Below are 23,731 nucleotides of genomic sequence, written 5' to 3' on the forward strand. Positions count from 1 at the left end.
CATGCACCCTAGAAGCCTAACTTAAACAGGTCCCTGCAAATTTTGTTTAAGTCTCTAGTTCTCAGAGAAATAGAATTTCATACCAAAAATGCCAGCTTAAACACCCCTTTTCTCCCTGAATATTAAACCGGGCAATATGTTAATTGATTACACAGGGGACTTCTGGGTACTGCATACACAAACACTGGTTAAATCGTCACTGCTACATTGAGGATATTGCGCTTACTCGTCTTTCCACACTCTGAGGTCTGCAAACGATGAGCACCGCCATTGAATCACTGACTCACAGACCACTAAACATACTTCTGGTGTTCGCCACGGATCTCCTATTTAAAATAATCCTGCTACCCAGCTCCCATATATGCTGTCACCTATGCCAGAGCTCCCTGTTTTGGAAGCATCCCAAGACAGGTTAGCATCGGAGGCAGGCAGCATGGCATCTCCATCCATTGCACAGCACCCGGGATGGGACACAGGGCTCTGCATGCAGCGGTACCCGCAGGCTGCAGCTATTTTTTGCAAGGGCAAACAAACAGAATCAAACGGCGTGCCGGCTGTCTGCTGGCTATAACCCTACAGCAGAGCACAGACACTGCACTGGTTCCCAGCCACGATGGACAGACATAGACAACACAACACAGCCAGGATGACAGACACAGAAAACAGCGACGCTTGCTTGGGAACAAGCAAGTTTTTCAAAAGGAAAGGCCGCAGAAGTTTTTCAGAAGTTTTTCAAAAGAAGGCCGCAGCAGCCCCAGCATCCTCATGGTGAAGTCACTGTGCCGATAGCCTGAAAAATAGAGCCGTCTCCAAAGGAAGCCAACTGGCTTTTAACTGACCCGAAATGAACCTAAATGAAATAATTACAGGGCTGCTTTCCAAATTCAAATCAGATTAGATGTGAAGTGAAACAGTGCTGGAAAGAAAAAGTCTAAACATAGACTTTTGTAATTTCATTGTCAGGCAAAATGTACCCATCTGGCATTCGGCATGAGCAAACAAGAAGTGAGCTGGATATGCCGGCTGTGCTTTAGTGTCTTTTGATGGAAAGGGGAAGCGATTTCACAGTCAGTCTGGGTTTGCCACTCATGCCACCAGTTCCTGTTGAGATTGGGAGTAATTAACATCTCAGGCGCCCAGGGAAGGGTGAAAACAGCTCAGAGTTGCCCATACCGCTGAACGTTCCCCCCAGGCCACTGCCTGCAGACAACAATTCTCCCCTTCCTTAGTTAAAGGAACAAAAATATCCTGTTATTTAGATCCCACACCTCTGTAACGGTGGATGTATGAGCTGACAGAGGAACACCCACGCGATGCCATCTGCGCAAGATCCGTGGGTGTTTCTGAGAAGTGGCACAGAAGTGTCCCGCTGTTTCACCTTCCTGTCCCAACTGAGTCCTTGTGGCATCTATTTTAAAGGAGTGAGAGGAAGCCCTTCCAAAGCCCCACGGCTCCTGTGGTCTGACCATCGTGGGGTCTGAGAGGAGCACAGCAAGGGGACCGCTATGGACACGCACCCCGTGTGGCCAGGGCAGGCTTGTCCTCCAAGTCCTACACCAAGGTGCTAAGGAAATGGCTGTTTTTCCCATCGCCTACCCCAGAGACTTACGCCTCAGTCTCGTCTCTGACCCTGAACTTTCCATCTGAACAGAGACATACCCACCATGCGCAGCTCCCACAGACCCAGCCCCGCTCTGGAGCCTGCCTTATGCTGCCTGATGGCTGCCAGACACCCTGGAGGGACAATCCACCTCCAGGGAGCTTCCCCTGCCCATCCAAGAGGGTCCCAACCAAATGGAGAAGGCAGGAGCTGGGAGCAGAGAGAGCCCACGACGCCAAGCAGAGCCAGCGTTGCACAGCCCCAAGCCTGCTTCTCTTCTGAGAGAGAAAATCTGCTGCCTAGTACAACTTTATCAGATCTCTCCACGATCAAACGAGAAGAAAATAGGCAGGTGTCTACCTGGATGTTTGCTAATGACATCCAGAGAAAACGTTGAGGTAAATACACCCTGGAAGGGTGCCTACGTGAGGAAGTCCTCCCCAGGTGCCAGGCTGCTTGTGAGGCAGCAACCAGCCAGCTCTGTTTTTTCTTTCATCATCTCAGCCTTTTCCTTACCATGTGCTGGTGGCTCTGCATGTGCATCTGAAGGTGCCGTATGTCACTCTCCAAGCTGGCTGCTACCCCTTCCTTGGCTTCAGCTGTCAGCATGTAAACATCGAGCCCGCGGTGGTGCTTCACGCTGTAGTCCCCTGAGTGCACGGTGTGAGACAAGGTGCTCCAGGAGTCCGGTTCCCTGGCTTCCTCTCTGCAATAAAACAAGCGTGGGTTAATCTGCAGGCGAGGAGGGATGCTGCATTGCAGGACACGCACGCTGTTCTTCACTCTGGACAGTCATCTAATCAACGGCCTGAGTGAAACAGGGCACCGGCTCCAGGGCCAGACAGACAAATACACACACATGCTTCTGAGTCTTGAAAATTAATGTGATTTAGAGTTAATGCTTTATTTCACAAGCTTTATTTCACAAGGTACTTCTCAGATAGAGAGACCTGCTTTTTCTCCCCAGACTATGAGAGACTAGCAGCAAAGGGCACAACGATTGCTTTTTGAAATGGAACTTATTGCACGTGAAGATCACCAAAGCAGCTGTTGCAGAAAAACAGACACCTGTAAGACAGAACTGCAGAGGGACAAGTTAGGAGTGAGGATTATCATGGTACAGAGATGCTACAACTTCTACACTGAAACCAGCACACTGCTTCACAAACACCCAACAGCCATCAAATTGTAGCAATTTTTTCACTCCTGAAATGAATTTAGCTTGCTCTGTGAAACTGCTTCTGTGCAAGATGTTCTCAATACTGTGAGACAGCTGTCCTTCTGCAGCAGTATCACCGATTTTCTTTTTACCAATCAAAAGGAAAGAAAGGAAAAAGAAGATGCTATTGTAGATCAGCATGAAAAAATAACTCAGCAGTTCCATGTATTCAATAGAAATTTCTATTCAGTCATCTCTTTTCGAATGTCAAACCCATTTTGCCCAGGCTTGCGGCTCAAAGCAGTAATTCTTCAGGTCTCACCAAGCTGCACAGAGGCTGCGTTGTTGCTACTTTAAGGGGGTGAGGAAACATTTATCTTATCGAGGTGTTCATCTAAAGCTTCAGGTTTACAGATCTCATTTTGAATCAGAACTGATTCAAGAAACCCAAAATCTGTTTTAATTGTTCCGGGACAGAGTGGCTCACGCAGCACCCTCCTAAGCGCCGCATCCCCTGGGAGAGACGTGGAGCCGAGCAGGACCGGTACGAGAACAGGGGCTTATGCTGACCTGCTCAAGGATATAAGAAATGGAAATTTCTCTGTTTTCCTTTCACTAGGGATGCACCTACCGAGAGCCAGCCCCAGCTAACAGCATGTCCCCTCCCTATTGTTGAGACCAGCCCCTGTCACAACAGGCATCCCCAGATGTCCCTTTGCAGCACAGCTACAGATTTCCCTAGAACGGCCAGAGCTGTGATTGTATGCAAATAATCAGGAATTCAAGAAGGTACATATACAGCAAACATATACCATCAACCAGGTAAAATTACACATAGATTTCAGCAACTTTGCCAACTGGTTTCTTACTTTAAAAGTAGCAAACCTTTCTAATGGGTGAGTGCCCACCTAACAAACCACAGGGCTACCTCTCTGGGAAGCCACGCAATTTAGAAAGCAAAACCATAATCAGCAAACGATAACATGACTGGCAACAGGAATGGGCAGAGCAGCGTGGGGAAACGGTTGGACGGTTCATCCTACGGCAGAGAAACCTGTGCAGACGACGGTGGTGGCAGCGGCTGTCCCTGCTCTGCCCCGGCACAACCACCCGCCCCCTCCTGTGACTCATTTTGGGCTAAATCTGCAAGGAAATTCAGATGAAGTGAACCTGCATCTACCACCATTCACCACCATGTAACTCAATTGACTTCAGCAGAATTACTCTTGATTTAAACAGAATCAATATTTCCATAGAGAAACAGAAGGAAACATTCAGGTTTTGGTGGTGATTAGTATAAATCCATGGAGGCACTGAAGTCAACTGAGCCATTACAAGTGACTAAAGAAATGACCTTCCTTTATCAAGGAAACACAGACATTTCTGTCTGGAGTATTTTTCTTTTCAGCTGTCATATATGAGAAACTATTGTACTCAGGGCCACTCTCAGAGTACAATGAGTCAGTCAGCACAAAACCCATATTCACCCGCTCACGGGGACAACATCAGCCAGATTAAAGAACCGAGCACAATGAGTCTGCTCCACTTTCTCATCAGCTTTGAGTACACTTACAAGCATCTTCAAATCAGCACCCACAAAGCAGCCTGCACGACTCGAGCCTTAAAGGACCCTCGGCAACTTCAAAAGCCTCAAAATCTGGAGCAAGATGACAGGCAAGCACAGTCCCCTGCAACACTGTGAGCGCGCCCACCCCTCCTGCAATCTGCCACCTTCACCTTCACATGGCCCAGATGGATCAAATAATCACTTCTGCTTACAAAGACAGCAATTTCTTTTCATATTCAAGCTGCCGATCTGTGTTACACTCCATAACGGGCTTTAAACCTTTTGAAAAACCAAAATCTTTCTCACATCCAGCCAACTACAAACAACTCCAAGCTCTCATTTTTAGTAGCAGTTACCTACATGGCACAAAATTAAGCAGAGAGGTAGTGGATGTGTCAATCTACTGATTCCTTCAAATCATCCCTTTCATACACTGCTGCATCCCAGCACTGATGGACTGCAGCAGAGAGGACAAATGGGTATTCACAACCGTTAACTTGTTTGCACACCGCTATTTCTGTTGTTCAGGCAATCACTTCCAAGGGCAGGTAGACCACATGAGAAGACGGTCCTGCTCGTTTGTCTTCATACGTTGAGGTTAACCATTTGTGTCTCGCCTGCATGTCTCACTGCAGTTCCTGGGTTTTATTGAGAGATGATTAAAACACACTTCCTTCCAGGAAAAAAAAAAAAAGCTTTGCAGTCATGTATTTCGTACTCCCTGGTTGTGAAAGATGCTTATTTTGTATAGATTAGGAATTTCTGTAGTGGTTGTATAGAAGTGCATACCCAAGCTGGTCTACTAGGAGATAAAAACAGATACACAAATATTTACTGAAGATTTATTAAGAAAAATGTACATAGAAACTGCAGCATTCAAGAAGTCTGAAAATCTGCTTCTGTTCAGCATAAAAATTCAGTTTGCTGCAGTTTGCCAGCAACAAGGGAAATCTGTCTTCTTATGAGGTTTAACCATCCTGAGTCAATTCTTTCTCATCCTCCCCCTTCAACAGCTTCCCATGGAAATACAGCAAAGATACCAGTGAACCGCAGATTTCATCAGCATGGTCTCCAAGCCCAACTTTTGCAGAACAAAGTATCTTGCTTGGTTAAAAGAACAAAGACTGACTGATAAGGTTGACAGCGTTCACTAGCTCCACCCTCGGCACAACCATGCTGTATCCCACTGAAAACATCTGGAAGAAGTCCTCCAGCTCCAGTCCCTGCTTCTTCTGCTGCAGTCTTCTGTTCTATGGAGGTAAACCCAGAGGCGAAATTGCTGGCTTCAAGAAAGGACAGACTTACCAGTCCACCCTTCATCCATGGAAAGGTGGCTCAAAGAAGGATGCCAACCCCAAACAGGCCAAGAGGAAAAGCAAACAAGCCTCCAAAATACTGTCGGGCCATGCCCTGCTCAATCTGGGAGCTGGTAAGATTGCTCAAACTGCAGCATCACCTCCTGCCCATTTGGCAGGTAAAACAAGACAATAGGTAGTGTTTTTTAAACCTCACAGCATCGCCCAAGTAGACTCGTCCCTGGCGAAGGAGGGGCCGTACCGTACTCGTGTGCTGAATCTCTTTCCATCTCGCGGGGGAGCAGATAGGATGGCCCCGAGCCAGTGAACGGTGGAAAGAGGGAGAGGAAAGCCTGCACTGACACAGCACAGCTCCCGGCTTCCTGCAGATAAGGGCGAGATATTTTTAAGAAGAGGGAAGATAAGTGAGAAAGGGAGAACAAAAAAACCCGAGTAAAAGCTCTGCCCGCCTTCAAAAGCTGCAGAAACTGTGCTCGGTGACAAGGGTTTGAAATGCAGCGGTGCCGACGCTCTCAGCAGGCGTGTTGTCCGGCACAGAGATAACCGGTTTTAAATGGAGGGGAGAGGAAGAGGAGGGGAAGAGATCAGAAGATGAACAAAAAAGCCTCAGTGGGTTAAGCGGAACCTCATGTTAGGAAGATTTATCCCACAGTTTTACAAACGGGCAAGGAAGGCGGTGTGGGAACTCAAGGTGTTATTTCCTGGGGATATCCCCTCCAGATTTCTGAGGAGGACTTTGGCTGAAACAAAACAAACTCAGTAGCGTTGCCAGCTCTTATGATCTTACTGCAAGCCTGACAACAGCCATGGGTTTATTCTGAAAGCATCAGCCCCTAGATTCGTGTGATAAAGGAAAAAAAAGGATAACCCCCCCCTCCCTTTTTTTTTCTTCTTAAATTAAACAAAGCCCCTAGTATTATGGTTGCAGTGAAAAGCTAGGAAATGCTAGAATTTAGATGCTGTTATCTGTAAGGCAAATAAAAACTAAACTCAACTGAATTCTAATCTTACAACCTTATTCAAATTCTTAATTATTACTGTTGTTATGCTGAAAATACTAGATCAGACAGATTGTGATCTGGCATAAAAAAGGAATGGTGCCTACTGGGACAGGATGCTGGACTTGGTGGTGATTGCACAACACGTCTGTACCACAGGCAATTTAAATCAAGCTAACAATCCCTCCTGTGAAAACTCAGCACCCAGACTTAAAGCAGTCAGCAGCATCTAAAACCAAGACATCTTAGAAATTTGACAAAATAGAACTTCAACGCTATTTGCAGAAGTGTTGGGGGAATAAAGGCTTTGTATACGTATGATCAACTTTGCACCCACAATCTTTAGTGATACATAAAACGCTAGTGCACACAAACACTTTCTTGCTCCTCCTGGTTTTTGTAACCATCAATATGCATTGCCCCTGAGACTCAGAAAACACCTGCAACTAGTATGTGCTAGAATGGGTTAAAACAAATCAACCATTTGTAAATTTGAAAGATATTTAACAAACACAGCATTCATACCTCAGGTGTTTCCAAGTGTTCCAAAAGCCCCAGGACAATACAAAAAATTAACGTTTCTTATATAAGAAAATTTTATAGATCACTCACTAATTTGAATACTTTTGATGTTGAAGGGAAGAGTTAAAGTTCATCTGATGTAGAAATGATGACTAAACCCTTACAGTGCTTCACACAAACATGAACTGCAGTGGGTTCAGACACTGAACTGAATTCAGGAGTGCATAACCTGCCCTTCAATATCAGATTAAATACTTAACAACTGGATTCAAAATATTTAATGCTAACTTCTCAGTCCATTGATCAACACACTATATGGTAGGAAATCACACAAGAGAGAAAAGCTGGCTTGGTCCTTCAACAGCTGTTTACAGACGCACATATCCTAAGAGAGCACATCCAGAATTTCCTACCACAAAGGATCTGCACTCCTAAACCCAAGCATCTCTCAGGCACCAAAGTTAATTATATATTAAAAAAAATAATATGGCTACAAACTGTGGTAAATATATTTGCCAAATAGTACAATGTGCATTTCATAAGAATAACTATCTGTTATTAAACGCACTTTTCCATTTGTTTTATTTTCATAGTCTTATCTAAAAAGAAAGATGCCCTGCTCGGGATGTGGAGCCATAGGTCCAACGCAGAACTCAATGTCAACTTGGAGTCTCATCAGTAAACAAAAGAAATTTAAGGTGAATCTATGAAATGCACTCAAGAGCAAAAACAGATGCCATCTGTTTCATTTTAAATACAAAAGCACAGTCATGGAGACTACTTCATCAAGCAATGTTTCCTTTACAGCTAAAAACAGCATCTCAGATCAGGACAAGTGATATGGAAGGAAGACTTGCCTCTGCAGAACATCTCTGCGTGCTGCAAGTGAGCGTGACCACAGACTCTGTAACACAACCCAAACATGAAGCCATCGCTTTGGCTGCCTCTGACACAGCAGTTTACAAAGTCTTCTTCTACAACAATCTGCTCAAACTTCAGTCCCCACCATGAACGTCACTATTTGTAGCAGATCTGCTCCAGAGACTAAATATGAGTCTCCTAACTGGGTATCCAGCTAACCCATTCTGGGAAATTACTTATCCACATTTTCTAAATTTATCCTGAAATGGAGCTGGTCTATCACAATCACTTACCAACCACACAAGGCTGTTCAGGGCTTATGGCCCCTATGATTTTTGGGATCACCTCCAGATCAGGATTGCTGGGGGGGGAGGGGAATAATTTTCTTCTCGTATCTTACCAAATCTTCTCAAACCTCTTCTTCTTTCTCCTCCTCACAGGCCTGTTTACATGAACATCATCTCCAGGGACCTCCAATTTCGGAGTGGGATATCAGAGACAGTAAAAAGCTGTTTCTACCATACAGACAAAGCCAATTTTCTCTCTTCTCTATTCAGAGGTGGATACATACAAAACAAAGGAGAGGAGGGAGCCAACAAATGAAAATACAAGTCTGCACAGGGATGTGGGAACACACTAGGAAACCAGTAAAAGCTGGAGCACGCAGTGATGAGTAGGTGGAAAGAGAGAAACACAAACTCTTCCTGCTCCATCACGTTCTCACTTGGTTCCCCTGTCCCCCCACTCCCAGTCTGCTCCTCTGCTGTGGCCAGAAGAAACCCACAGCACCTCAGCATCTTTCCAATCAGGATGATCAATCACTTAAACAACAGTGTTTCAAACGTTAAAGTTCGGCAATACACACCCACAAAACCAGACCCTGTTGGATCACTGTTCCTCCCATGCTTCTGTAGCTAAACAGCATCCTCTTAACGCGTGCATCTCTCATCAAGTCCTCTCTCATTGCCCTTCTAACGTCTTTGAACCCTCCTCTAAATGTTAATCTTGTTCCAGCGCTTAAAGAGACGAACTCAACGTTCTCCTCTCCAAGCCGTACCTAAACCTACTGCCCAGCACTCTGAATAGCAATCAAAAGCATTTGTTGCTTGTTCTGGAGCGGAAGAACAGAGAGAAAAACATCAGCATTACTTCAATAAACTGTTCAGCCGTTGATTCTGCTTAGCTAGAAATAAAATTAAAAATATGTGTAGCATCACCTGCCCCGTGTGGTGGCAACCTTCTGGCCACCGACATGTCCCCAGCTGTGTCCCGCTCGTGCTCCCCGTACAACAAATACTAGGAGAACTAGGAGAGCCTGGCACACTTAGTTCCCAGCTCGTAACAAAGGCAAGGGTGCACACAAGAAAGGGGGGAGTCAGCCTATACATTCTCAGGGGTATAAGCACCCTGTTTACATACAGCTGCCATGATCTGGCACTCGAGTCGTAGCAGTCAGCAATGTTTCCAGCCCCAGGAAACTAGTGATTTTGGAAAGCATCTGCACCACAGACGGCTCTTCGCCTACACAAAGACTGAATTTAGTGGAACAACCTAACATCAAAATTCAGTGAAAAATGTCCATCTTTAACTGTCGTCCCCATTTGGCAGGGGACTGTAAGAAATGCTTAATTTTAAGACCACGCTTAAACTCTCTGCTGAACGCGAACTGGACATTTCTGAAATTAAACACCTGCTTAAAGGACTTGCTAAATTCGGGTGCAAAGAAATGAGGTACCAGGCAAATCCTCTTGCAGCTCTGGCTCAGAAAAGCAGAAAAGTGTATTCAATTATAAAAGAAAAGTTACTGAAAAAGCTTTCTCATTTGAGAGGCACCACGGAGATTACAGCACAGACTTCATCAATTACTTATGTAAAATCAGAACAATAGCAAGTGATAATCATGGATTAAAAAACATTCATAAAACCCTCCTGCTACCAGTGAGTTATTCCTCATGTGTGTTAATTAAATCAGTTTAATTTTGGAAATACAGACTTGTACTGACTTATAGTTTCACATACTGAGCCACCTGGCTGTTACCAGGAGAGCTTAAGGAAGAGCAATCCCAGAGCTGCGCAGAAATCCTTTACAGCAACAAGCAAGCAGAGAAACAAGCAAAAGCAAAACTAATATTAGAGTAAAAAACTCAGAGACTATTACAAGTCTGAAACTTCTCCTTCACAGGGATTAGAAAAATGCAAGAGTTTTTTAATGGGCTTCAATTTTCTCTTACTCCCCTTTTTCAGGGGGCATAAATCGCTTTCAGCTGTGAAGGCTTTTGGCTTTACAGAAAAAAAGACGATACTTTTGGGTTACTAGAGAGAACTCTGTTCTTCAGAAATGAAATCAGAAATAAAATCAGTGTTTATGTTTTACAAAACGGCACTTCCGACTGCTCTGAAATTCGGCACGCTTGCTATTTCTTGGAGCCATTTTCCTTGCCTGACTTACAGAGCACTGAAGAACATGGAGCTGGCAGGCAGATTATATTACTACACCGAACTGCATTTGAAAACATCAACTACTGCAAACTGCAGCTGTCCTATTGCAGAGGCCAAGTTACTCACACGGAGCGTACTACCACCCCGATTAAGAAACGGTGCTGCCTCTCCAGAGCCAGCCCTTCTCTAATGAGCAGAGCAGCCCAGCTCTGCCAACGCCCCGCAGCCAGCGTTGCCCAGTTTAAACACAGGGAAGTAACAGGCTTCAAGGAAGGACCCTTCGCTTTGGAATTTGCTCCTGCCAGACTCAGAAATTGTTGAAAGTCAGAGAGGGCTATGCAACCTGCCTAGTTTCCAAAGCTTTTTCATGCAAGTAAAGATAATTTTTATAAAATTTGTATTTAAATTTGTATTTTTAAAAAAAACCCTATTAACCAAGCTGCTAGCAAGCAAACAAGAATGTTCCTAGAGAAAAGCCTCATTTTTTTTTTTTTTCCTAAAAAACTCCTGCCCTTATGCACTGTCCTATTCCATTTGCACCACAGGACAATGTTTACCGTGCAGTTTTAATCTCGAAGATAAAACAAGCACCCCCAGGAATGATACACAACCAATGAATAAACACTGCTATCGGCATCCTGCTCTCCATCTTCAGCGATCTACGTGTGCTCTATTGCAGCTCCTCAGTTAGGTCTCAAAGGAAGCAGTGCATGCACCTTTCCTGCAAAAGCCAGCGCACGAGCTCGAGACTACAGAAAGGGATACTTCAAGGGTTGCAAAATTTAAATTGGAAGCCTCTTTCATTTTTTTTACATGAAGAACTGCAACAGCTGAAAAGGGAAAGCTCATCTGATAAACAGAAATTCAAAATGTCACCACTGTAATTAGTTTTTGAGAAAAATATTTACACTGCAGCTGAATCAAGCTGCTTTGCAGCTGAACCCCAGCAAAACTGCAACAACGGAGAAGGTTTTGTGTCTGCTTTTTAATGATTGTTTCCTAATTACAGCAAAATTTCACCCCTTCCCAATGCTGGCTGGAAGAATCATTGTAAAATGCAGGGTCCTGCAAATTAGCAAGCAAGTGAACAATAAAATCCCCCCAAGGATAATGCATTACAAAAGACACTGCATTCATTTATTTGGCGAAGTGCAGTTTAATTACTTGTAAAAATAATGACTCCTTTGTACGGGCTCTCGCTAACATGCGTTGCTGCTCTGTATTTTGCTGAGCGGTACGAGTTGCGTGCCAAATTTGCGTGCATGGATTATACAGCGTGCGCATAAGCAGAGTGCAGAAAAGAGGTTGTACGGTATCCATTGTGTTTTGACAGCACATAAATGATATATACTCTCTTCATGGAATTTGGCTGCTTTTCTATATTTTGAAACCCAATATTTCTCCTCTCAGTAGGGATTTTCAAGCCTCGATCCCATCTCATTGCAGAAAGTGCTAAGCAAAACAAAAATCTCTGCTGGGAAATCAGAATGTGTCCGTTTTGCAGCCGCCACCCTCCCATGGGGCAGGGCCGTGGCGGTCCCCGTGTCACACGGTGCTCCCACCGCTCTGGCCAGCCCTGAGCTCGTAGCACGGTGCCTCACGACTATCCCACCCATTGAAAAAGGGGTCCACGACTCCCAGTGTCCACAGATTGCTGTTTGCAGGGCTTCATGGAGATAGCAGGGTTTTCAGAGTCACGGGATATGTGGCATGGCTGTCAGATGTCTATACATTATATTTCCACCCATCAGTTCCAGAGGAAAACTAACCACAAGGAACAGTTTAAGGATATACTAAGAACAATAAGATCAGGGATCTTGATGGTAACGTGATTGAAGTTGCTAGTGTCTTATTTTCAAGGATGAACCGTAAAGGTCACCAGAGAAATCTGTTGGATTACACCAGCAGCATCCGTTAAAGGGAACGGCACAGGGCAATGCCATGTAATGCAAGTACTTTTTTTTCTTTCCACTGAGCGAGAGCTGCCATTCCAGTATTGGAACTGGTTGTGAAATACTCCACCAAATACATGAATAGCTGTTGTAATAGTTTTGTTTACTTCCCATTTCTTTTTAAATTACCAGCTCTACTCATATTCAGATTGCAGTATTTGCTCTGAGCTCTACATTCAAGTTTTGGCCAACTTAAGCTTTTTATAATAAAGTTTTGGCCAACTTAAGCTTCTTCACAGTATGTAAAGTCTGTTAACATGGTTAGTCTCACCTTGGAGAACTTTGCTGCAGTTATAGGATGAATTTGCACATTCCAATTTTACAAGATCGTCTGAAAGAGAGTTGTGTGTTTTCACAGTATGACTGTTGAACTCGATGGAGAAAGAAGTATCACTGTCATCATCTTCTGTATTAATCGCAGCCAAGGGTGCCAGAAGAAAAGATTAGAGTATAGCTCCTGTCCTACCCTGCACCTTCTCCTTCACCCTCACTTTGCATGTGGTGGGCTAAATTGTTAAAGATGAAACTTAAATGCAATCACTCCAGCAACACAGATCATATTTTTTGCCCTCTAACATCCCGCTCAACAACTATAGAAAGCAGAATAATTTACAATTTGTAACAGAGAAATGATGTGTGATAACATGGGCAACACAGAAGACTCCTAAACATGACATTGGGTCATTCAACATAAACCCCAAGTATCTGAAAATTCAATTCAGAAAAACAAAGTTAATAACAAAGCTTAAGAGAACCAGGCATCAGAATAACACACATGCAGACCAAATCTTTTCTCCTTTACAAATAGCCCCCTTGGGACTTATTTAAGCTCTTTGTCTTTATTAGCCTCAGCTTTTAAAGCTAAATCTCCAAACATTTGCTATTCAAAAATAACTTGTCATCTTCTGAAGGATTCCTTGTAAAACACTGCAGCAAATGCTCATGCGACTCGTTACTTGCTAGGAGTAAGAAAGATCTGGCTGCTTCTCATGACCACTCAAAAGAGAACAGTTTCTGCTGTTAAACACTTGCATTAATTCTTACCTAAATTTTTTACTATACTGGTAAGATACCTATTCTCTACAAGATGCTGCCTTATTTCAATACAATTATCATTATTTCATTTAATCAAAAAACTCCAAATCTACAAAGTAAGAACACAACAGTCAACCACCACCCCGAAGCCCACTAGCTCCCCTCTTTTCAGCGGCTGTGCTTGTTCGAAGAAAAGCTTTTTCACTTGTGTTTGCATAACGTTTGTCTTAATTAGTTGATATTACAGGACTCACTTTGGACTTTAAAAAGACAGCTGGAAGCAGAACACGTGTGCAACAGAAAAGGAGACCATAACGATATTATTGCATTTCCCCTAAACCCTAAGGACCTGCCCCCATTGTTGCTATCAAGAAGGGTAAAAGCAAAATTATACAAAAATTGCCTTTAAGGGTAGAGTATGGCCTTTAGACACTATTCAGTGATAATGTACGGCAAAGGCAAGCACGATACAGAATGGAAAACTAGCAGAGGAACCATCATATCATCCTTACTCGGTCAAAAGCTGGTGCAGCTTCTGGTAGCCCCTCTCCAAGGCCAAGCTCACAGGTGTTGCCCCTTCGTTGTTGTGGATGCTGAGAGCTCCTCTTCCACCCGGCTGCTGGAGCAGAAACCATGTCAGCCGCAGCAGACCCAGCCTCACCGCAAAATGCATCAGTGTTTCCCGAGGGATGTTCTCTGGGAAAAAAAGAAGAAAAAAAGGGGGGGGGGGAGAATTTGTAAGCTGTGGGTTAGGTGAGTGCCATATCCCCACCTCCCAGGCCCACCACACACAATGGCTGGCATGGAGCTGACAGCCCAAAAGCCAAGGAACCTGCAGCACCTGGAAAAACACGCTGGCTGCCAACATCCAGGAGAGACCAGTACTTTAAAGTGAGGGACATGCTATGGTGGGACTGGAAGTGCTCAGGACCTCTCAGGGTGAGATTGACCACAGAAGTCAATGTGCAAAAACACCATTTCATAAACCGCCACAGCAACCACCAAGTTGCAGTGTTTCCAAACAGAACCTCGCGTGGTCAGGTGGGTTTTTATAGGTGTCCAAGCCTTCTCCTCACACACCCAGGACCAGGTTTCAGGAACAGACAAGTTTTGCTAAACGGGATGCTGATTTGTCCCAAGGCATGAAAAAATCAATTACATTTGAAGCACAAACCTAAAGCAGTTATAAAAGAGAACATTCTAACCTCTTGTGGAGACAAAAAAAAGTGAGGATTTTGCTTTCCTGGTTTGATTATGCCTCAGACCAGCTTTTCTCAGCTTTATACAGTAGCTCTATCACTCTGAGTAGCACGATTTATAAACTAGCAACCTCTGCTGCTGCTTTTTATGTTCAATAACTGTGACCTTCTAATTTGGTAAAAGTCACTCTTGAGCCTAAGCTTTCATCTCAGAAAAATATCCCCCTACTCTAAAAGCTGCAGCCCTAGAACGATGCTCTGAAAAGCTTCAACCAGAAATGAGCTCCAGATGCACTGCTGAAATACAGTATTTTCAGATCAAAGCCTGTTACTTCTGTATGAAGGGCAAAAGCATTTGGGTTAAAAAAACTGTGAGAAATAAAAATTTGTTCTTTTAATTAAGAAAAGATTTCAGTATTGACTGGCAGCAACAGCAACAACAAAAAAGCACCAACTGGGTCTCAGTAAACCATGCCAATGAGCACACATGGTATAATACCTTTAATATCATAGCAATGACTTATTGGGTTATTAATTTGATTGCCAGCCAAACCTATACAGCAGGTTTAAAAATGCAAGTACATAATGGCTTTAGGATTTAATTAAGTATTTCTTCCTCAAGAAGCATGCCCCAGGAGAAATCACTTCTTCAAAGTGCTGTTGTTTTTCTTGCTTAGTTGCTTTCTTAAGGGACATCGTTAAGACCTTCAATGAAAAACAAAGCAAAAATGGGGAGTTCTCCCCTGCCTGACACACAATTTTTCCTGACATTTTGGATCAATTCCTGAAGAACTAATCTGTATTCAAGACCCAAAAGCCTTCTGGCACCGTCTCTCTTCCAAATGACTCCAAATTAGGTCTCCGGGCTACAAACCAATCCTTCCCCCCTAACCTCCTCTTGATTACCATAAAGCAAAACCATGCTGTCCTGAATACATGAGCATGTCTGAATGGAGGTTCTAGCTGATCAGAGAAAAAGGGAATAGCTGAGCTCACTCAGAGACAAATTCTCAGCCTGTGGGAGAGTAATGACAAGGATCTTGGTATTAAGTGCTATGGAGTGTAATGCTTTAGAAATAAACAATGCAACAAGGTAGTTAATCCATGGTTGTCACAGTCTTGGACTTAAAGAATAATGAAAAATAACACACCATATAGACAGACGTAAAGGAAAGGCTACTGATGAGGTTGCAAAAAGGAGAAAGTGTTGATACGTGTGGGACTTACCCAGAGCGAAAACAGATGCTGAAGGTTTCACTCAATGAACCTGCACTTGCACAACACTCCTACATTACCTGTACTAACACACTGGCAGAGTCAGCTAGCATAACTAAAGCAGTACAGCTCTTCCTACTGAGATGTAGGAAGCACAAAAGCACTTCTGTTAAAGCAAACGACTGCCATCCGAATAAAGAATGTGTTGCACTGGTCTGACCACATCTGTTCTAGCATGGGATCTCCTGTTCTAGCTGCTTTGTTGAAAGCAAAAATCATCTTCCTAACTAAAACGGGCAGCCTTCCACCAAAACTGAGTAGCGTAGACCTGCAAAGCATAAGCATGGCTCCCTGGACCAAAATGCTTCCTCCTCCTTCAGCTGAGAGCCTTACAGTTAGGTAGAAGCTTCTTCTACTCACCAACTCATGGTTCACCAATAAACACACATACCAATTGCAAGTTTTGCAAGATGCAGGCAAGTACTCATCCTGTCCCTCATCCAACTGGGTGTCCCTCTTTGTCTCGTATTTCCATAGATTAAATGCCCCCTCCCAATTGTCCCAAATGCCCATCTGATGTAATCTGTTCATATGACTGCAACTTCTGAAAATCCCACCGTTTTCCCATTTTTTTAAAATAATCTTCTTTATCATCAAATTAGTGGACACAGTAGTCCCAGCATTTGGATGGAGGTGTCTACAAATGCAACTGAACTGAATGTGGCCCTGCCCCAATGCCTTTGAGCAATGACGACGTGCACAGAAGATCTGTACAAGAAGACATGGCGTGTTGCCATCCAGAGAATATTAAACGTACAAACTCACTATCCAGGCCTATTTGGAAAGATCTGCCTAAAATATAAACTGGCATGAGGCCATCCTAACAGATGGGCACAGATGATGGCAGCAAAGAGACAAAGTACCGCACATACAACAACTGCAGGGGCCCCAGGCAATGGCTTTAGAAGGTTTTGGAGTGTGCAAAACTTGCATGGCTACAGTTAAAAGGCGTGTGCCATCTGTGGGCTGGATTAACTACTAATATATAATGAAAAATACATCTGTTGGTGTATGGTGTTGCTCAGAACAAGACGAGAGCTGGTCTGCATCAAGCACGGGACTGTTGCTGGATGGAGAGGGGAGGAAGACAGACAGATCCCTCCAGCCATCCTGCCTTTGAAGGGATGAAGCTTGTAGCACAAAATGCTGGAAATTCAGTCAATGATTTCAAAGTCTTGTCACGGTGCAAAATGCCCGTCCCAGTGTTATTCTTATGCTTATGCTATAAGCATATTCTTACGGAAGAATAACAAAAGCTTTAACGTGCAATAGCCAGAGCTCCTTCTCCTACCACATATCAAGCATGAGCTCCTCATCTTAAAATGGCTGTCCTTTGAATGTCAACAAAAAGCTTCTTGTAATTAGGAAATTGTGGAAATACAAGACACATGATACTGGAAAGGCCAAAGTTGTTTTGTTCCTTTCTGGTTTCCTAGTAATAGGCAACAGTTGAAACATACGATTATTGTCCCATAATGGCAGGGCACTCTAATCCAGCTGGCAAAACGTAAGACTTTAGATATATTATTTTTATGTATTTTTTTGCAGCTGTGACACACGAACAGACCCTTTATCTGGGTAACTAGGGACAAAATTTCCATAGAAGACTGTCAAATGTACTTTGCTAATGGTAAAGGATTGAGTTGTAAGGTGCTATTAGCACAAAACAAATAAGCATTGAAGAAAAAAAAAAAAAGTTTGGGTATGACACATCCAAGAACACACAAACTGTTCTCTAAGTAAAAACTTTCATTTTAATCCTGATTAAAGTAACAGAAAAAAAAAATACTGTTCCTTTTTAAAAATTGTTCTTCATATAGAATAACCCACACCTAACTGCTCAGCTTATCCTCCATGCCCTGAGACATCTCATCAAGGAACAGACAGCCATGGACTGACTAGCATCTCTTGCTAGTCTTCCTGTGATGGTGACCTTCACTTGGTTCTTACCTGAAATAACATATACTTGGCAATTTTGAAATCTACCATCAAATCTGGCCTCAAAATCTTGTCTTCTGCTGGAAATGTTCTCACTGCTCAAATCAATCCTTGAGAAACACAGGGAGCAAAAACCAACAAGAAGCTATGACTTAACGCTGAGGTCCTAGAGGAAGGCTCCAGCAGACAACAGTACTGAAGAAAGGCCAAGGCAAAGACACTGGGTTTGGAGTTATGAGTTCAGTTAATAAAAAGATGTGTGGGCAATTCTTTTCTAATCTTACAAACAATAAATTTTTCAAAGCACACCAAAGGATCGTCATATCCCCATTCCCACTAATATCAAACGGAACAGAAACTTTCTCATGCCAATGAATTCTCAGCCACAGACTGAGCAGTACCTCTGAGTACTGAGCAGCACGTTTCAGACACGGCCTGAACAAGAATTATTTTCTGCTTCCCATTTTCCACTGCAGAGGGCATTAAATTTAGGTATGGAAAAGATTTTTTTACATCTTATCGAGGACTATAGCTGAACAGACCACTTTCCACTGTTGGCACAGAAAAGATCATGTCGATTTATACCATACAGTCCTTTATCAGAGGGCAGAGAAGGTGGTGAGCAGCAGCTTGGAAAGGATATGAAACCCAATGAAAAGAATACCTGTAACTATTAGACTGAAAGGGTTCAATGAGAAACTATAAAAAGAGTGCAGCAGATGAACAGATTAAAGTTTTATGTCTGAAAAACATCGTCAGCTGCATATCTTTAACATCCTCCCATGGAAAAAAAATGTTAGCTCCTAATAATCACATTTCCATCTAACTATTTCTGAAAGGTTTTTAAAGGTTTTTTTAGGCTTTTTGCTTTTTTCTTTAAAATAAGGCGCTTCTTTGGTTCCTTTCTCTCTTCATACATTCTCCCTTCCTGTAAAAAAAATGAAATTAATGATCTCAAATCACAGTGACACTCGTGTTGTGCTGTACACCGAAATCCTACTGGTTTTGTACGTAAAGTTATTAAAACTCGTAACGCAAACCCATTCAGACTATTTCAAACCTGGGCAAAGCATTTCCCTCTCTACCCCCCTCCTACCTGGCGAGCTCACAGGGTTTCATTTCTCAAGCAGTACTTACTGCACACGGATGTTTATTCCGCAGCATTTCTGGGAAGCTGTACATATTCAAGATGTCAGTAACTGCATTCCTAAAGTTAAGGAGCTGTTGAGTGTTTTATCTAATGAGATGGTCTCTTAGTTATCTGCCCATAATCGTGGCTGACTATCTCGCAGCTCATCAAAGGGATAGCTTCTCTTTACTCTCCCACAAGGGAGAGTAAAGAGCTCCATGTGGTTGATCACCACAACCCTCTGCCAACGTTAACCAGCTCCTGGAAGCACCACTCAGAAAGCTCACACAACTGAAACTGTAACCATAGGTCTGGGTTTCACCGCTTAATTTTAATGAGCAAAATGAAAAGACTGTTTCCTCAAAGGTTTTGTCAGAATATTACTTAAAAGAGATTTTGAAAGTGATTTGTTTACTACTGATAGTTAACTCAAGGATTAAGCTCTCTAAGCTTTTCATACCTGAGCCTTGGATCCTCCCTAATTTTTTTTCTGCCTTTTTTCCCCACTGCAACACAAACAAGCCATCATCATTACTCATACTTCTAAATATTCTGTTCCGGTTTTCTAGTTAGCTTGTTTTCTCTTCAGTCATTTAAAATAGAAAATCACAGTCCTGTATTTACATTGCATACATCCTCAGAATACATACTAAATTTTGATTTCTAGATATAAAGTGTAACAATCTGTTCCATTCAAACAGCTGCCTTTAAATGCCACTGAGAACAGTAAATAACCTTACTTTTGACAGCAGTAGCAACTATGTTCTTTAGAAAGTTACAGTGCACTTGTAATAATTAAGATGGACATGATTATACAGCACCTGAAAGTAATGCTGTGTTTGGAATACCACGGTAACAAGAGTAATCCTTAATTATGGATATTCTGCAATTGTGGATGCCATTTGAGTTCACGCAGATAGACACATAATTAAGAGCAAGGCCCAGGAATTGCCTACTGCAGAGGGACAGTGTATGGTTGGGAGAAGAGCACAGTCCTCGGGGGACAACTGCCCCAGAAGAGAAGCCATGAGGACTGCAGCCGTGCAGGGAGGAGGTCAGGACACACTTGCCCAAGGGTGTTCAGACGCACTCTTTACCTGCAATGCAAATCCTTTCCCTACACATGCGTGCACTTGCCCTGCCCCTGCAACGCAAGGACATGCTGCTGCACCAGCTGAGCAGGACCATGGCACCATGCACGGCACTGCTTCCTCCATCTCCTTCGGCCTCGGCACGTGCTGGACCTTCTTGTGCTATCCAGTTCATCTAACCAAATGGTTGAGCGTCTTCTGCATGCCTCAGCAAGAGTGGATGGAGCCCAAGGACCTCCAAAGTCAGGAATCTTAGGTGCTCCCACCCCCAGTTCTGCTAGCATGGCACCAAGTGGGATCTGGAAGATATTTTACTCTCCCAAAGTCCCATTACCTGGGATCTCTGTAAAAGATTTTATATCTGTGGGTAAATAGACACTTAATGCAAGTCTTTCTGGAGTCCTTTTCTCCAAGCTAAGGATTAAAAGCTAAGACTTGTTTTCTGAGGTCTTCTACAAATAGCAAGTAAGAGGCTGCATCTCAAGTGTCCTACACAGCAGGTGGGTTCAGGAAGAATGAGATAAATAAAAGACACAGAGAGATGGAAGGCAACTTAGAAGTCAGATGAACAACAACCTAAGAACAAACCAGACAGCAAAAGCATGGCCACCGTTACTGGAAAAAGGACCAAAACACCGCGGGTCCCTTCTTCTGTGCTTTCCAGTCAGCTCCACGGGTGTTGGTCGACTGTGCTACTTCTCCACAGGAATATAATGTTGATCAAAACACCCCAAGTATACCTTTTGAGAGTAGCTGTCATGAGGAAAAGCTTGAGAGAATAGCTTTTATATATAGATATAGATATAGATATATTTTTTAAGGGGGAAAATATTCCATAAAGAAATTGTTACCTAGACACCTTATTGAAGTCAAATCAGGATCAAATCAGAAGGGCAAAGAATTAGAAATAAGAAATTTGGGCAAGAGTACCACATTTCCACAGAAAAGCAAGCAGGAAAAGCTGTAAGACGAGACCACTGATAAATGGTTTAAGAGCAAGGATTCTGTTTTCTGAACTCGCTTTTCCCATCAGGGATTCATGACGTCCAGCCAATGCTCTCCATCACCTGAGTGTTACGGTCAGTGGTAAGACCAGGCTGGGTACTATGGCTCCACACTGCTGGCTGCTGAACAAAAAGCTTGTAATCAAAGCCCCAGTCCTACAAAAACATAGTCCGGTGTTAAATTGCGCACAAAGAGTTCATTCAAAGCTTCCTGAGGTCCAAACAAATCGACTCTTTTTCAATGGATTTTGGGTGAAGAACTAAGGGCTTGTGATCACAAACATACTTAGTCCTTTACGCTGTACCAGAGTAATATAAATCAGTAAATATTTGGTTTTGAGCAATGTTAACTAAATACCTACAATAATATTACTGTAAGGATTAGATTAACCAATGCTGCTCAGTGCATTTAATTTTGGGACAGTTTCTTTTTAAGCCATAAAACCTTTTGCTGTTCCAGAACAATGAAGAAAAAAAAGCAAATGAGACTACTCCAAATGAACGTAGTGGGATTTTGAAAATGCCCTGATGAAAATACAGGAATAAGCATTCATTTTATTTTCAATTTGTTGTAATGAAAATGATGTCTAAAGAGATAACAGAGGAATAAATGTAAAGACAACCTAGTGTGTAAGAGATTACCAGGATTACTGAAGCTGAACAAACTTCTCTTGTCGAATAGCAACAGCTAACTTCGGTAGGTTACATACAAATAAATAAAAAGAAGGGCCCTGGAATGTTTGCAAATGTCCTCCAGTGGTTTTAAATAATTTTGGAGGTATTTCTAACCTGCAGCTGAAAGGACGTGCTCTTAACAATTTCGCTATATGACTGTACCATACCTTTAATCTTGAGCAATGGCAAACTCTTAAAGAATGAAGACGTTGGTTTGGTAACCAAAACATAAGCAAGTCGATGATTCTCACATAGCTTTGTCCACAGTAATCCTGCACTTTTCCATACTAAAAAGTCAAACCTACTAATGTGTTGGGGGGGGCGGAATGCTGTAATAACATAAGGAATAGTAATGGATGAATGCAAAGCACTGAAGATGATTTTAATGACGCGACCACCAGGCTGCTGGTACCCAGGAACACATGGGGTGTTACATGCCTCCTTCTCCTCGGTGGGATGGACCTTAACCACGCTTTGCACTGCACAAACCTACTGACACAAAAGATTAGTTAAACAGCCTCAGAAGATGGAGCTGGGTGTTACTTTTAGCAGCTCCTCTGCCCTCTGGGGTGTGCGACGGCAATGAACTCCCTGTCCTCTGCTCAAAGACTGGTCAGCATTGGGTGCAGGTAAAAGCAAGGAGAAGCCTCCACATAGAGCCATCCCCTCCTCAAAAATCAGCACAAAGTTGTGCTTGATGGTGGATCTTCTACCCAGCTTCTGCCTGCAGAAAGGCCATTACTTCCTAACTGTTTTTGTAAAAGCTAGACTCCTACTTCAGTCCTTACAAAAATCAACTTTTAAACGTGCTTGACAGCAACAGCCATCTCTGAACAGCAGTTCCCCATCAAGCTGCTGCACTCGGGGAGCTGGCTGAGGCTGCCGGCTCGCTCCTGTGTTCAGAGGTTTTGCTAAACAGCAGCGTTTTGTTTCCAACCCACAAGAGCCCATAGAGACATGCCAGCTTAGAGGCAGAGCTAAAAATCTTTCAAGAAGGCTTCTGACATTTTCTTTTGTTCTCATTTCTATAGTATTTTCTCCTTCGAGAAGGTTATTTGAAGTATCTGGTGCTGACATTTAGCAAAATGTGAAATATGAATTGGAATAGCTGTTCATAGGTAGTGACGCAGCGCAGGACGGGGTGTCCCGCTGGAGGGGCACTGGCCAGATCACACGTAATTGTTCAATTGCTCCCACAGCTTCAATCTGTTCTGTGCTTTTCTCTCTCCCACACACAAAGCACCACAGTACAGGGGTGCTCCATTTTACCACAGAGGTTGTTCTTATCTAGTGCTCCATCATAAATCAGAGACATGTCTTCCATCTCGCTCTAGCGAAACAGAGTTGCATGACCAAAAGGATGCTTACGCATGCAAATCCCTCCTGTCACAATCACAGAAATTCCCCCAAATTCCCTATGTATAATTAGCTCACTGCAAATAATTACCAGATAAATCTGCCTCTAGCAAAACAGCTGATCAGAGGATGAAAGACAAACCAAGACATCAATAAACTGCCCTTTTTCAGTTATTTATGAAAGTACTCACTGCAAGGGAACATTTAGCACCAAAATTCTTGGATGAAAGTTGTATTTAGTGCCATTATATTTATTCAGTTACACTTTTGTCTACAAAAACCTCACCACAAGATGCCAAAACGCTCAGCACTACAGAGCTCCCCATTCTCACTGTAGATGCAATGGATGCTCTACAGGTCCATTAGCATTCAGAGCCCCACATGGTCACGACTTCCAGGCACACAAGCGCACGCTGAGCAAATCAATGTAAATCCTACGGACTAATTTCCCTAAGTGCTGATTTTCCAAAGAATAGCCGAAGTCAAAAAGAGAAACCGGATCTCAGCCCTCCTGCAAAATCAGCAACAATTCTGAGCTTTAATCAAAGTTTTCATTAATTTAAGATCACTTTGACTGTATTTTTATCACTCATACCAGAAATGTCTGTGTTATCA

General features: G+C 43.1%; 1 protein-coding gene across 10 annotated transcripts in view; it reads right to left on the reverse strand.

The window, feature by feature from the left end:
* AKAP13 (A-kinase anchoring protein 13) overlaps nucleotides 1–23,731 on the reverse strand; it is a 227,406-nt gene that overhangs the window by 107,564 nt on the left and 96,111 nt on the right. For all 10 annotated transcript variants that reach the window (XM_075506242.1, XM_075506248.1, XM_075506243.1 and 7 more), the window contains 2 exons: nucleotides 13,962–14,145; nucleotides 2,117–2,306 (listed from right to left, as the gene is read on the reverse strand). In XM_075506242.1, coding sequence (XP_075362357.1) covers nucleotides 2,117–2,306; nucleotides 13,962–14,145 — 374 coding nt within the window. The remainder of the gene's footprint in view (nucleotides 1–2,116; nucleotides 2,307–13,961; nucleotides 14,146–23,731) is intronic.

The sequence above is a fragment of the Mycteria americana genome, chromosome 6 (assembly GCF_035582795.1).
Source record: "Mycteria americana isolate JAX WOST 10 ecotype Jacksonville Zoo and Gardens chromosome 6, USCA_MyAme_1.0, whole genome shotgun sequence".
NCBI classification, from domain to species: Eukaryota; Metazoa; Chordata; class Aves; order Ciconiiformes; family Ciconiidae; genus Mycteria; species Mycteria americana.